This window comes from Cololabis saira, chromosome 6, assembly GCF_033807715.1.
Source record: "Cololabis saira isolate AMF1-May2022 chromosome 6, fColSai1.1, whole genome shotgun sequence".
Lineage (NCBI taxonomy): Eukaryota > Metazoa > Chordata > Actinopteri > Beloniformes > Belonidae > Cololabis > Cololabis saira.
Window position 1 is genome coordinate 25550352 of NC_084592.1, and position 16851 is coordinate 25567202.

The window sequence follows — 16851 nt, forward strand, 5'->3', positions numbered from 1 at the left end:
CAAGAGAACAGCAAAAAACTAAAGAAAATTGTATAAATCTTTGTGTGGTTAACGAACATAGAAAGTAATTATCCTCAAAGCAGTCTAACTTCAGCAGTCTTCAGGACGTTAAAAGTTGCCAACTGAATTCCGACAAGGTATCCGACAAGTTATTGCCTCACTGGTTTTGTGGCATCAGTGCCAGGCGGTTTAATTATTTATTTCATGCAAAAATGCTGTGGCTGCAATTTGCACATACAGCCACCAGGTGGCAAATGTGAGTGGAAAACCCACAACTGCAAACCATTTTTCAATATATCGAGTATGGCAACAATGGAGAAGAAATCTCCTCACATCAGCATCTTAATTTATTAGTATGTGTTATTACAGCAGCAAAAAAAGAAAAAAATACCATTTAAAACACCCACCATGTGTCTTTTTTTACCTTATCTCTGAATATTCTGCCTTCTCTCGCACACATTTTCGGCCTAGCTGACTTGGCCAACGGGTTTGAAAGCACCGTGGGGATAAGAGACGGGGGTCCACCCTGGTGGCTACCCATCCACCGTGATGGGTGCGAGAATGAGAGGATCGCGGGATCTTTGGATTTCAATTGCTCAGCACTGTTCACTTGCTACTATTGATTTAGTGGTGAGCTTTTGACGGTCAGTGTGCACCAGAGAGCATTTGGAAGGGTATTTTGGTTTTTATTTGTTTTTAATTGATTAATCACATCCCCAAAGAGTGCATTCAAACAAATTGAGGTTGAAGAAGAACTAAAATGCTTTGATTTTATGGATATGGAGGGTGATGCTCACACCAGTACTGAAGGTTTGGGTCATACCTGCAGGTGGCTGACATTGTTGGGAGATATTCATTTTTTTGAGAGGCAGTTCTTTTAATTGTCTCTCTTGGCCCAATGAAACGAAACACATTAGTTATTACTATTAAATATATTAATACACATTAGCAGCTGCTTTTATCCACACTGCATGGCTCTATTTTTTTGTTTTTTTTTATAAATATTATTTTGTAATGTCTTCTAAAAAAATTCCTCTTAACTGACCTCCAGTTTCACGATCAGGATCAAGTTCTTTCCATATCAAACAGACATTCAAGGTGGAGGTACCCGTTATAGTGTGAAATATGGCACGTGGCCAGCAGGCTGTTTCCTCGCTTGCAGCATCTCTTCTCTCCACAGCTCCTTTATCTGTGTCATAATCAAGGGTGAAGGCTGTTTTCTGCCTTTCTGAGCACTGACCTGTTGTGAAAAACTCACAGGAATGTCGGGTCCACTCTTCATTGGCATGTATGAGGCAACTACAGTGCTTGAGGTAAAAGCAAATTTGACGGAAAAAAAAGAAAGAGAGAAAGCATCTCTACCCCTCATTTCAGTAATTTGAAGCTGGCAGCGCAGGTTAATTCCCCCTCGCTTTGTCAATCATGGTGATGATCTTCTGCAGGAGAGACCATGCATCGCTGAGAAGTATTTTGGCTCAAGTTTCTAAAGCAGATTAATTTTACTCGTTCGCTTGCACAACTTGTAGAAAACAGTGTAATTCTGTGTCAGGGATTCAAATATTGCAGAGTCTCAAGAGTCTCTGTCCTCCTTGGAACAATAGCAGAATATAATGGTATTAATATCTGGCAAAAATTATCTTTTGCTATCGATCCATTTAGCTATGCTTGCCTCCATCCGAGTTCGGGTTTCAGGGCAGCAACTGAGAGCTAGTTCTTTTGGGGGAATACCAAGCCAGCCAACAGACAAATCCCTCCCGTGTGTTCTGGGTCTGCTCTGGGGCCTCTCCCCAGATAACGTATCCCAAACACCTTGTTTGAAAGGTTTCTAGGGGGCGTCCCAACCAAGTGCTGAAACCACCTCAACTTTTGATGTAGAGGAGCAGTTCCCCAACTCTGACACTCCAGACAGACACCCTGTGGAGGAAGCTAATTTCCGCTGCATGTATCCGTGATCTCAGTCTTTTGGTCATTAACCACATCTTGTGGCTTTAGATGAGGATCAAAATGTAGATCCACTGGTCAACAGAGAGCCTCACCTTTTGGCTCTGCTGTTCTGATGCTCATTCTGTTCACAAGTTTTCTCAAGGGGCAGAGGGGGGTCCGGTTTGGTAGCCTCAGGATTACATCTCTGCTTTTTGTGGATGATGTAATCCTGTTAGCTTCATCGTGCTGCAGCCTTCAGCAGTTCCCATTGCAGCAGGGTTTAGCTAAGTTTGAAGCATCGGGAATGAGAATCAGCACCTAAAAGGAAGGAATGCCCATTCCAGGTTTGGGGTGAATAACTTGGGGTCTTATTCATGAGGGGAAAAAACACATATTTTGTTCTGACTCTTCCAAAGACATCATCTTAAAGTAATAACTACATCTCAGAGATATTGCAAGGTTGCGGAAAAAGAAGACCTTATATAATCATTAGTGACTATGGGCCTGATTTACTAAAGGTTTGCGTGCGTAAAAACCTGTGCAAACTTGACAGCACCTGCAAACCAATGTGCGAGCTGATCTACTAACGGCGTGCAAAGACGACTGCGTCTCTGAAATCCGCAGAATAGCACACGCAATCCATTTAGTACTTTTGCCCTGATGAATAATCAATATGGGGCGTAACCGCCAAAGAGCGCTAAATACTGGGAGGGGAAAATGCAAATAGGTTAATTTACCACACGCAATGAGATTTACCAAGCCTGAAAGTAATTGCGCGTATTGTGATTGCGTCTGTATTTAATACGTTCGAAAGGAAGGTGCTAATCTGCTGCTGCTGTTATTGTGGCAAGGAGGCGACATCCAAAATCAAAGAATACGCAGAGAGAGAGTCTTTATTCTGCTGCATGCTATTTTAAAAATGGTTGCACAAGTTTTATTAAAGGCCACTTTTTCTTTAGTTCTCCGCCTTATATCTTGCCACCTTCTCTTATTGTGCCCCCCTCCACTCGCCCACAAGCAGGCCAAGCCTTTGTGCCAAAACTTTGTATTTTATTGATTATTTATCTTATTGAACGTGAAATCATCCTTCGTAAATTACATTTAATTAAAACCCGTGCTTATTAATCACAAAACACAGGTTAAACATCATGACCAAATCCGCTCCGTCCCGCTGTGTCAGGATCAGCGCAGAGACTGCAGCTTCGCCTGAATTATGCTTCTGCGTTAAATCGACGGCGTAGCTGACGGCGTAGGGTCGCGGTGCGGTGTGCGTCGCCGCGTAGCCTGCGCCGTCGGTCTGCGCCGTCGGTTCTGCGTTAGTGTAACGCGGAACCATAAATCAGCCTTTAGTGTGCGCTCTGTGCGCTGTTCTGAACACTTCTCTTCTCTTCTTTCGGCCATATGATGGTCCCGTCTGTCACACATTTACTGTCAGTGTTTGCTATATAATATATAATATTTGCAATATACTGTGGACATCTGAATAAAAACTTAACTCATAAATAGATGAATCAAAGCGCTCTCCAGCTCTGTGTCTGATTGTCTTTTTCTCCTCAGATCATGCCGAGCACCGCGGGGTCACGCAAACCCGACCAATTCAATATTAAAATCAAATTCAGTCCTGTGGCCCATTTTTCGATTTCGTATTTTTGATCTGTGCCTGAAATTGAAATATGAAAAACCACCCGTTTTTCCGTTTTTTGTGTTATAATAAAAAACGAATAAACTAAACAACATAACCAGTCACTTTTTCATGTTTTGGTTTTTGATTGGCAATTGAAAATGGAAAGAACGAATGATACACGGATTCATCCAGACTCTCCATGGCGCAAAGTTTGCACTCGCAAACCGTAAGACGCGCAACACCTCATTTAAATACTGCAGTTTGCACCTGTTATCAATTGCGCACGCAATCTTAGTTGATCACCCGCAAAACACACAACAACAGCACGCGCAAACTTTTTCACTGCACACGCAATTTAGTACTCTTTATTTAGGATCTTAGTAAATCGGGCCCTTAGTGTACATAAAAATAGCTCCACTGGAAAATAGTGTGTCGCTTTCATTTTTCTAAGGTATCAATGTGAAAGATTTCCTGACATGTCCAGTATTGTTAAGCAGGGTTTTGCTCAGTGTCAACACTAGCCAATACACCTCATCAGCACACGTTGACTAATTTAATTACCAGTCCTAAAGTCCCCTTTAAAAATCTATTTCCATAATTCCCCAATCAAAGTATTGATTTTCCTGTTGACACTCAGTTAAACACAATGACCTGACTGAGGTCGCAGGTATTGACGGAATCCCCCAAATACTTGTCCCTAATTAGCTCTCTGTGGACCGGCATCTGATGCCAATGTGAACGCGCACACACAGGTGTAGTTAAAATAATACCTCTAAAAATGATTTCTCAATAACAATTAAGTCGTGCTAACCACAAGGAAGTAAGTCTGTTTTTTTTTACTCTGCATGTGAATTAGTGAATGTGACTGGTGTTAATGAAGTGCATAAAATCCAGAAATGTTCCACAGTCTGTGACACAAAATCTAATTAATGGAGGGGATGAAGGTGGGATAACTTTATTAATTCTTCTTAAAGTCATAATTTCCATTCAGTGGTCATGAATATTCAGGGGTAATTTGTATTGTCGGGGAAAATATGTCATTTTCATCCACATCTCTTTTTTTCCCTTTACTTTAGTTGTTTTACTTTCCTACCGTTTGTTCTGGTCTCATAACATCAAAGAGCTGACACCAAATTCCCGAGCGACAAAAGACTCTTCATCCATCTCCGCAATAACGATTACTGTTGTGCATTGGCGCATGTGTGCACGTGCATGTGGGAGAGATGTTGTTTTTTTTTCATCAATCATGGCGGGAAACTGTATGATTAAATGAAAATCTCTCAATCCCGGTGGTAGTCGTGTCTCACGCGAGCAAGCACACACACTCACACACACGAAGACTGTACACGGAAGACAGAGAGCAGGGGGATGAAAAGATAGACAGTACACTGGAAGAGAGAATAAGACAAAACGAAGGGTAAAAGCGGGCGACGGAAAAGAGGGAAAAGTGAGAGAAACGATGAAGCAAAAGATAAGATGTTGAGGAACAGGGATGAAAAATAGAAACTGAAGATATAATTAATTATCCTGTGACTCTGAATTTTAGTGTTGAAGAAAAATTACTGCTGATAATTAAGTAATAATGCTGTATCTTAATTAGTACCAACAAGTTTATTATTCTAAATAGACTTTTTTTTTTGCAAAAATGTCAAATTATTTGGATTAATGATTCAACACATTTGCAGATGAAAAATGAATCTGCAATAGGCTTAAGGGTAGAAAACAATAAATAGATATTAGTTTAAAACAGCAATAATGCTTCTGTCAAGTTATACGTTGAAGTGACTGAAAATCTGGAAAATGATTAAATATCAATTTTATGTTTTAGCCGAGATGTGACATATTATTCCAAAGAAATAGAAGAGAGACAGAAAGTGAATTTGCTTTTACCCAAAGTTTTCAGACAGTGCAACAGGCCCAGAATGCTTCTTAAAAATAGCCTTTGAGCCTGGCATTTTATCTGAGCTGTTGACATCATAATGAGGTCACAGAAGAGTGTTGCATCGTTCGTAAAGTCTTTGGATAATGTCAAAGAGCTTTTCATGTTGTTGCTTAGCAACAGGTGTGACTTAAGCTCCGCCTGTTTATGGGCACAGTGGCTTTGAGGAGGAGGTTACCTGGCAACGGTGGTAACTTAGGCTGCTTTTCAGACCTTACCCTTATCCCGGAACAGAAGAAGAGCAACCCCTCACCTGGACGAGTTCACACCTACTACTGTGCCCACTCAGGTCCCCAGCTGTAAACGCAATAAGTCTGAAGTAGCTTAGACACAGGAACGTTTCAAAGAAATACAGCTGACACTGAGAGAGTGTGTTCCCATCTCCATCTTCCTCCTAAATTCAGAGAAGTCTCAAAAGGCAAGTGCAGAGCACACCTGCTCCCAGCTTCACTGTAGCTGTGTGTTTGTGTGCAGTGTGAACCAGTGAGACCTAATCTTGCGTTATGTAAAACAGGTGAGGTGACAGGACATTTCTTTTTGAATTTTGAGTCAGATCTATTTTTATGTGGTTGACACGAACTCCTGTGACTTAACTGCTCTGTATGATATGATTGTTTAGCTCCCTTCAGACATTTGTAATTCTTCACGGAAATTGTCTCACAACCTGGTACGAAAAGCACAACACAGCGCAGTTGTATTGTGAAACTGAACATCAATTTGTAACATTTGATTCGGTTGTGTTGCTTTATTAAAACACAGGCCATGCCAAATAAAGTTGGCTAAAGAAAGGTTTTCTAAAATGTAATAAAAACCTAAAATGTGTCATTTTTAATTTTATTTCAATCAACATTTAACAGACATAAGTTACAAGGCTATGGTTGTCACTGCCTTCAATGACCACATCCAATATACAGTACAGTGTAGACCTGGGCAATAAACCGAAAATTGAGCCCAAGAAAATGGCTGATGGGTCAAACAAAGAAGCGACTGACATAACAGGACTGTCTAGTGTGAGACTCACCGAGACTCACCAAGTTCACACGCGAGAAATTAACTTCACCGCACAGTACTTCCGACAGCCCATCTTACAAACGAGTCATGATATGATACTGTGCGCTGAGCAGTCAGCTCAGAGCAGACACACACACACACACACACACACACACACACACACACACACACACACACACACACACACACACACACACACACACACACACACACACACACACACACACACACACACACACACACACACACACACACACACACACACAGAGTAACCACGACCATTCAAAGGGCCCATTGGGGGCTAAATGTGTTTTTCTTTATTTAACATTTTTGTTTGTTTGTTTGTTTGTTTGTTTGTTTGTTTGGAGCAGAATGACACCACTGCTGTTCAAGTATTATTATCATACATCACAGAGACAAATGTTTTAATATGGCATGAATATTGTGAAGAGACAATGGCCACTGCAGTGTTTTTCTCCTGTTTGGGGGGGTGTTATCGTGGATTTATTGCTATCGAGGTGAAACTGCCCAATTTATTGTGATATTGATTTGAGGTCATATCGCTCAGGCCTAATACAGTATATACAGTAGTTGACATTAAACCCAGTATCTCTTCCTTTGTACCCAATACCACTGTCCTTGTGTTCTGGGATTAGGTTAAGCTTGGTGGATTCATAGCAGCATTTCCATTATGCCCTGCCATGTCCAACACACAAAATAACAACAAAAAAATAACACCTCATCCAGTTGAATCATTTCATGTGATTGATCATGTGACTTCAACTTTTCATTCTTTTTGCTCTGCTCGGAAAATCTGCATCCTGGCATTCACATAACTGTGAATTAGGCACTTGCCAGTTCAAAGGTTTTGCAAACAATTCAAATCCTTCTAGTATCTTTTTTGTGGTAGCAGAAGCTTTCTGCCTTGTTTGAATGCACTGAAAATTGTTTAGTAGCCATAACTGCAAAAAAGTTCTGTCTTTTCATGTATAGTTTACAAAAACAGACTGAGTATTTCAGCAGGAAAGGAAATGTATATACTGTCGGAGGTGCTCAGTGTGTGCTGCAAACACCAACTGAATGTGCACGTCTCAGCCAACTCTACAAAAGAAATGAATTTGACTTATTTCATTGCCTGTCTCCTGCCAGTCCAATAGTAAACTTTTTAAAGCCTTCCTATTTAACCTGCCTATACTGCAGTAATGTAATAATTAATTTTTTGTCGAGTGGGTCATAACACAAAGAAGGACATTCTACGTTAAAAGTGTGAACACTTTTTCTTTACAGCCTCATACCCAACCAAGTGGGACTGTTTAGGATCACAGAATGTTTAATTTTGATTAAGAGGAACCAAGCAAGTCATGGCACTAAAGTTAACGGGTTCGGGTATTGAAAGGACTCTGGGATTCTTCTTGTTAATAAAAAGGAGCTCACCCCTGGGCGAGTGGCCAGTAAAATCGCTGGCTCCCTTGCACGTGTGAGAAAGATGGACTGTAAAGGCCTTGGTCTCAGGCTGCAATCAATCAAACCCATTTTCTGTCCATTTTTCAATTATGCATGTTAAGGCTGAATGGCAAGGTAGTGAGGTGTCGAGGAAAAGCTTTACTTTAGTTTTCACTTTGAAAACAAAGTAAGACCACAGTGATTTGACAAATCAGCAGCAGCAGGCACACAGTAAAGTGGACTAAGTGTTTTACGGCGGCTAAAAGGGGAGCCAACTTCAGTATAAAAGTGCAACACTGCCGCAGAAATTAACCTTTTATTTTGAGGGCCATTTAAACTGTAAAGAATTAGTTGCTTTTCTGGTTTTGGTAGGGCTGTGCGATTAATCGATTTTAAATCTAAATCGGATTTATTAATCAAAATCGATGTTAAAAAAGGAAAATCGGAAAATCGATTTTCCTTTTTTGCAGCTGGCTGCATTACAGACAGAGCTCGTCTAGTCATCTTTGTTTGGTCAAGAAAATTGTAAATGTTGTCACTTTACTAAACTCAAGGAGGATTTACAGTATCTTTCAATTGCACTTCATTCCCAATAGGGAAATTTGTTTGCTACTTTTCTTTAAAAATAAAGATAAAATATTTTAAACAATTTATTCCATTGTCTTTTGTAGTTTTACCAAAAAAATCGAAATCGAAAATCGGGTTTTCAGAGAAAAAAATCGGGATTTTATTTTTGTCCAAAATCGCCCAGCCCTATTTTGTTATTATTAAAATTGTTATTATCATTACTAATATTCCAAGTTTTGTAAATGCAAAACTGAAGTAACTTTTTCCAAAGTGCCAACAGCACAAACTGCTGACATTTTCAGCAAGTTGACATGATGCAAAGGTCTCTGAGGCCTTTGCATCAGCTGTGAATGGTGTTTATTTGGGGATTCTGGCATCAATGTGTTCCTTTTACAGTGGATCGTTTACCCCTTTGAGACACTTCACTCTGATATTGCTGTCTCAGTCCATCTGTCACTGGACTTTGTTTTATCTGCATTTAAGTTCATCCCACTCAAAAGTTAACTTTGGGACTTTCTTTGAAGCCCCTGATGAAAATAGTTCCTTGAACACAGACCTCAGCAATCTTAGCCCTCCATATTTTTTGCTCTCATCTCGCTGTCTCCTGCTGTTTCATTTTTTCCCCATTCTTTCACAGCCCTCATTCAATACTTTGCTATTAAAGAATGCAGTCTAATAGGGGGAATGCATCCAATTTCATACCAAGATATTAGCTCTTATCCTCAATCCATTTACAACAGAGACAGCCTTGTGCACTATAAAAAAGGAAAATATTTCTCGGGATGAGGGACTGAAGGCTATGTCTGACCTTGCTCTGTGTGTGTGAGAGAGAGTGTGTATGTGTGCAAGCATTTGAAAAGAGTTATTCAGTTCTCATCTCTAGTTTCCTTGGAGTCATAACATTACATGCATTGGAGTTGCTCAGTATGAAAAGAGTCAGTGATCCATTAAGGACTCTGCAGCTTTCTCAGCTCTCTTTAGGCAAATGTTCCCTAACAGATTCATACTCAACAACATTGTTTAATATCACTTCAACTATTGCTATAACAACTGATACCTCACAGTTAGAAAGTTCCTTGTTCAAATTTAAGCCAGGTCATAGCTATGTGGAGCGTGCATATTCTCTCCATGCCCTTGTGGATTTCCACAAAAGTCCAAAAATGTAAGCGAAGCTGCCGTCAAACGAGGTAATTTCAGGCCCAATCATAGACCATATAAGAAGAACTGGACAAACCCCTTGTGATATTACCCATGGGTTTTCTTAGAAGTGCTTCTGAAGCCTCTTTTTGCTTGTACCGCGCAGTGAGCAAATGGTGGAAACGTGCAGGCCTGGGCAGCCAGTTGGAACTTGATCAGCGTATTTCTGTCGCAATCAGCTATTTTAGCTTAGCTGGCTTAGCTTATGTTAACTTGTTCCACTAATTGATTATACTTTGCATTCCTTCACATCAAATCTGTCTAAACATCCTGATTTCAAGTGCCTCTACTGAAATGATTTTAAAAATCTTCCTTAGAACCGTCCCTGTAGCACAACAATAACTGATTCCTGTATGTGCAAATCCATTCATTAACCTGTATTCTTTGTCGTTACATTTTTGGTTTGTGTTAAGCTTGCACCTCTCTTTTTTCCCTTCAGACTCCTTTTAAAGAAACAACTAATTTTTTGCACGTGGTTACCTCTCATTTCTTGCACTGGATTTTTGACAGTAATTGGTATAGAAATCAGTTGGGTGCCACACTTGCTGTCATATTGTGTATTCCGTGACTCCTCATCAGTCACATAGTTTGAACACCACAATGATTTCATGACCTCTGTTTACAAGACAACGAGTCGTACTGTCTGAACATCACAGCAATCAGAAGCGCTGAAAGTTGCATCATGTGGAAGTAGCCTTAGGTTGATCTGGGATTCAAAAGTGACTGTAGAAGTGAGGGTGAGTATACACGATCGTTTTTCTCAGCGTGATCCTGTGATGGACGAGTAACTTTCCCAGGGTGTACACTATTGCTCATCTGATACTAGCCCACCAACCAAAATGAATAAATGTATGAATCATGGAAACAAGTACAGTTTGCAGCAATATTTATCGGACGTATTGTATACAAATGTCAGCTTTTCTTTTAGCTTCATGCACTTATGCAGTTTACCTTATCTTTATCATCTCCAGTCTTCCTTTGTCTGGATCTGGATGCTTGTACTTGGTTCCATACATTTTTATGATAACCTTTTTCAATTCCCATGTCTACAATGTGGGAATGTCAAACAATTTTCTAAACAAGGACATAGTATTCTTCTATGCAGTATCTGTCTCTTCAGTAAATGTCTAGTGCCAACACTTTTTAAAAGAAAGTTCGAGTCCATTGGTCAACTGGTGCTGATGCATTTTTTTCCCCCGAGATTCAAGTGGAAGTTATCTATACTGACTATAATACTGAATATAATAACCCCCAAAAAACATTAATGTTGGTTTGGAATAACAAGCTACAGCTACAATTTTCCATTGAAGAAACACTGTTTTTTGTTACATCTTTGAAATAAATCAAATTGCTCAGTTAGTGGTACGAGTAGAACCACTGGTCTCGGTACTAGCTACTTGATTGCGAAATGAAAGAAAAAAATCTTAATCACAATTACTTTGGTCACCTTACAACCAAAATTATTCAAAACTATTATTCAGTGAATTTTGAGCATTTTGCAGTTATTGATCTTAAAATAAAAATGTAAAAGAAATTCTTCAAAAGAGTAAAATATCATTGAACATAAAAATCAGGCCAACATAGTAAATGGTAGTGGAGCTGATCAAATCTTCTTTCAAACTTTCAATTCAAATTCAATATACTTTATTGTCCCACTTGGGGAAATCGACAGCTGAGCCACAAATGCTTCACAGCTGCAGTGACAAAAATAATACATCACCGGGGCACACCATGTCACACCATTTTTTGGCCAAGAATACCAGCCCATTCTTCATATTACTTCCTTTTGACCTCTTTTTTACTTAAATTCATTGTATACATAAAAACTCAATTCAATTTGAAATACTTTGATTTTCCAGTACAGCCCATCCCAGAGTGAACAACAACAAAAAAAAACATTATAGGATATAGACTGGTGCCTGAGGCATTGCAGCCATGGGTTGGCGCTGTCCTTCATTAGATAAAAAAAAAGGTTGACACTGGAAAAGAGGAGGAGGAAAAAAGGCCTCACACCCTGTGTCCTGTAGTAAAGGAGAAAGGAATCACTAACTTGTGACTAAATGGAGTCTATTTTTGAATTGTATGTGTCATTCAGAAGACAAAAAGGAATGAGTGTCTTTTTCCCCTCTTTTTTTTTGTTTTCTTTTGTGATCGTTTGGAGCTATAATTGAAATTATGATTGAAAATCGATTCAATTCACAGCCCTAACTTAATCCTTGCTGTGAAGTCATTAACTTCGGTTTTTAAAATGGCCACTAAGGCTTTTGTTGTTGTGGATGTACACTGCCTGGAGAATATAACCATTTAGGAAATTGGGGCCTCTATGATGTCATCGAGAGCAGATGTTAGAAAAAAACTCTCCAGACCGAAGTGCTCTCTGTGCTTTGAAAACCAAGTGAGGTCATATTTAAATTGATAATTCATCATAAAAACATTAGAAATAAGTAAGAAAACACAGAAAAGCATAAAACAATATGACCACTGGCAAATAACATTTTACTTAAAACAATAATTGTCTTTATACTTGTAAAGCAGTACCAGTTTTGAAAAATAGGTCTAAATAACAGATATATGGATTTCTGACTGTGGTAGATGAAGTGAAAAGACATACATTTTCACCCCTTTATTTTATATTATTGTTCTTTTATTTTTATAGTTTAAGGAAATACACAGTAACATATTTTAGACATCACTTATTATGTGCCCGTGATAGACAACATCACATCTAATCAAAATCAATTTGATAGTAATTTTCCAATTACAACTTGAGGGAAGAGCAGATTAAAGCCTGTGGTCTTTGGCTGATTGAATTAGAACATGTTATTAAAAAGGATAATGAGTATGTGAAAGCAAACATTAGACTTTTATTCCTGCTCTCATCAAGAGGTAATATTTAGCTAACTGAAAAACAACGTATAAATATGCAAGCTTATCAGGCAAATAGTTTTGGTAAATTAACCAGCAGCTCTGCCAGTAGTGTTTGGATCATGTTTGCTAATAAAAGAGTCACTTTCCTGCTATTAATTAGAATGGAGATTTCTCCTGCACAGACATTAGAGTGGCAACCTGGAGAGTGTGCATACGTGGTTAAGTTGGTTTACTTTTAATTACAGGATGATAGTTGCATGAATGTGTTGGTTGGTAATTAATAGCTTTACACTTTGCCCTCTACAAAAAAGCTTGCAGTGCATCTCTCTCCTACTGAATGTCTTTGTGAAAATCATGTTGTCTGCATTGTTTGGCTCCTAACAAGATATATGAATGTACACTGCAGCCCAAAAGAGTAATTTCATCTTCTATGTTGTGATAGCTGATGTAGGTTTTTGATGCTATGCATATTTGATATGTTCTGTATGTATTTAGCTTCATTTTCACGACATTAATGTTCAGAGACCCATTTCCAACTTACCTACGTATTTGTTTTCGTAGAAAGTTAAATACGGTAGTATTAAATGTTTGTTAAATAATGGTTGCAAAGATGTTGACATTTCAAGTATACCCAGGTACTACAGTCAATGCTGCGTATTTCTATCAGCCAAAATAGAAAGCGTACTCACACAAAGGCAAACACTGCAGCATGTGGAGGGTCCAATGCTGCATTGTAAGCTATGTGATTTGAGAGCCCCTTTTCCCAGGCAGGTAATTAGATTTTTGGAGGTCAGTGTTTGGTGGTTTTGGGGTCACTCGTTCAGCCAGTCCCCACTCTAATAAAACTGGAGAGCAATGCAGGACTGGGAGGCTAAAAACCCCTATTAACTTATTTCACATCAACTCCCAAGTCACATGCTCCCTGATCGCATAACTTGGGAGTTGCAGAGCTGATGATTGGGCAGCTGGAGTCAGATATCCTTCCAGGAAAGCACCCAGCCCTAGCACCTGAATAAATAAGAGGAAAACAGTTTATGGTTGATATGAATCAATGAAGATCATTTTGTTTTAGAACCAGACTCCAAAATAAATCCAAGGGCCAAGTATCAAGATCAGTTACTTTTATATTGAATACTGACACCTATCAGAAATGGAGCGTCAAAGTTCTGATTTAATGGTCGTCCTTTCTTTCTCTCTCTCTATTTTTTTCTGTTGTTTCTTCTCTAGTGGGATGCAATCACGGAGATGGACGAGCACAACAGACCCATCCATACTTTCCAGGTTTGCAATGTGATGGAACCCAACCAGAACAACTGGCTTCGCTCCAACTGGATCTCCAGACAGGCAGCGCAAAAGATCTACGTAGAGCTCCGCTTCACCTTACGTGACTGCAATTCCATCCCATGGGTGTCTGGCACCTGCAAAGAGACCTTCAACCTCTTCTACCATGAGACTAACGAAGCTCATGGTGTCAAATTTAGGCCCACACAGTACACTAAGATCGACACCATCGCTGCTGATGAGAGCTTCACTCAGATGGACCTTGGCGATCGCATTCTCAAACTCAACACAGAAGTGCGCGAAGTGGGACCAATGACAAGGGATGGCTTTTATTTGGCATTTCAAGACATCGGTGCCTGCATTGCTTTGGTTTCAGTTAGGGTTTATTACAAGAAATGTCCATTTACTTTGAGAAACCTGGCCTCGTTTCCAGACACTGTGCCTCGTGTGGACTCTTCCTCATTGGTGGAAGTGAGAGGTGCATGCATTGACCATGCTGAAGAAAGAGACACACCCAAATTGTTTTGTGGAGCTGATGGAGATTGGTTGGTTCCTCTGGGAAGATGCGTTTGCAGTCTTGGGTATGAGGAGACTGATGGCTCATGTATTGGTGAGTTATTTATTTATCTACTTATTCATTTTAGTATGTTTCAGTTTTCTCTTACATCTCCTTAATGTTTAAATTATTCATCAATATTTCTAAAGTACACACCTCTGAACTAGATTCAAGTTTGGTATTAATTCTCAATAGTTTTCCAAAAGTAAATACAGTGAACCAAACTGAATGTTCAAAGTTGCGCTCAAAACTAATATCACTTAATAGAAGGAACTAATAATTTCCCAGTCATTACTCAAGCAGACAAGACAGTGCATAACCTCAACTTCAACACAGAAGCAATGCTCAGTGGTGTTTTACGTCCTAACTGATAGGTTACAACTTGATCTGAGTATCCTCAGACTTTTCAGAATCATCAGCTGTTTTTTGACTTTTGACTTTTGACGTTCTGAGACATCTAATCTGCTGATTGCGTTTTTTGTTATGGTTTATGGCTTTTGGTTTTATTAGGGCCTGAGCACTTACAGTGCAAAGGCCCTATTGTATTTGTAGGAGATGTTCTCGTTCTCGTTCTCGTTTTTGTTCTCGTTTTTCTTTTTCAGACGAAATGATGGCCTTTTTGCCCCCTTAAACGTGCCCCAAAAGTCACCAAATTTTGCACGCAAGCCAGGCCTGGCAAAAATTTGATATTTAATGGTTTTAATTAATGGGCGTGTCCTAAAGGCTCAACAGCGCCCCCTAGAAAATGTCGTGCCTCAAGTCCCACAATACAGTTTGACGTACATTACGAAAATCGGTACACACCTGTATCATGTCGCAACTTAAAGAAAAGTCTCTTGGCACCATGGCCGATACCGAACAGGAAGTCGGCCATTTTGAATTAATCGTGTAATTTTTGCGCAATTTATGCCATTTCTTCGGCCACTTCTTCGCCCGAACTGTAATGTGCACCCAGGTGTGTTATACATCAAAATGTGCGTCTCGATCCTGCAACAATGCGCATTACTTTTCTCAGTCAAAAGCATTACCATGGCGACGATACTCCATGATAACGGGGCAAACACACGTATGGCCTGATGAGACATCGGCGGTTAAGAAAGACAGACAGATGCTAAGGAAACAAAGACTGAGTTTAAAGTTAGACCCAGAAGGTCAACAAAATTGGAAACCACAAACCATGAAAGTTGTGGTTAATTCTGATTTCTTTTAGTACAAGCAGCAGCTTACAGTAACATTCACAATCAGTGGAATAAAACAGAGGCTGCTGACTGTTTGTCTCCTCCATTTACTTTTTCCCTCAACACCTTGGTTAGCTTCATACCTTTGGACATGAACACCAGGGTGAGGATTTATTAAGTATTTAATTAAATTTGTGTCCCAAATTTTCCAGCTGCTGTTTCCCAGAGGGTTACTTTTACCTCACAGCCTGTACAAAAAGCTATTTTGAGGTGTTCTGTACTCATGCTGAAAATAATCCACATGCAAGACATTCTCAGCACTACATCCTAATGCATTGAACACCTTTCTTAATGTACCCTGCCTTTTGCTGAAAGATAACTGGGATAAGCTCCAGGGCAACCCCAGTGCCCTGAAAAGAAAGAATTAGGTATAGATAATGGATGCATGAAAGATCTGAACTACAAAAGAATATCTCTTCAGCACAAGAGCTGTGTGTTTGTGGCCGAGGTACATGGCAAGTTTTAGATCTGACACCTTCAAACAGCATAAGTATCGGTACATCCTGTAAACAGATTCGTGAATAAAGAAAGTTGCTGACATATTTCTTGTTTTAGCATTTTGAGAATTTATGCAATAACAGGGAATAAACGCATTGTTATGGTTAATGTCCATCTTTCTGCAAGGCATTGCAATCCATGTACACAATGAGCCTGAATGGGTTTGTGCGTAAACTGTTCGCATAGCGAAACTTACACTTTTTGGCATTTGTGGAAATCTTAGCGTTAATATATAAGTGTAACCTTCAGATTTCACAGTTGATTCCTGTGGAGGCATGTTGCTGTCTTTGTCTGATATGATTCCTGATAAAATAGCTTCCCTACTAACAGAGGCAATGTAGTTGTCTACTGCAGATGGTTCACGTTGAGATGCCACCCTTACAATAATGGTTTGTCAATGCATAATTAAAAAAAAAAGTTCTAATGCATCCAACTTCATACTCCTGCTTCAACCCTCTCTCAAATCATTAATTGAACTGAAAGCACAGTGCTAGCTGTATTAGTTACTAGAGTTGTCCCGATCCGATCACGTGATCGGAAATCGGGGCCGATCACGTGATTGCAGACTCGATCCGGACTCGGACGTTATGAGCCGATCAGGAATCGGATATATATATATCAGGGTTTCCGTTGTACGGTAATTGCCGGACTTTGTCCGGTAAAATATGCCGAAGTCCGGTATTTTATAATCTCTCCGGTCAAAATG

General features: G+C 39.6%; 1 protein-coding gene across 1 annotated transcript in view; it reads left to right on the plus strand.

The window, feature by feature from the left end:
* epha6 (eph receptor A6) overlaps positions 1-16851 on the plus strand; it is a 241189-nt gene that overhangs the window by 39004 nt on the left and 185334 nt on the right. The window contains exon 3 of the mRNA XM_061723794.1: positions 13800-14463. Coding sequence (XP_061579778.1) covers positions 13800-14463 — 664 coding nt within the window. The remainder of the gene's footprint in view (positions 1-13799; positions 14464-16851) is intronic.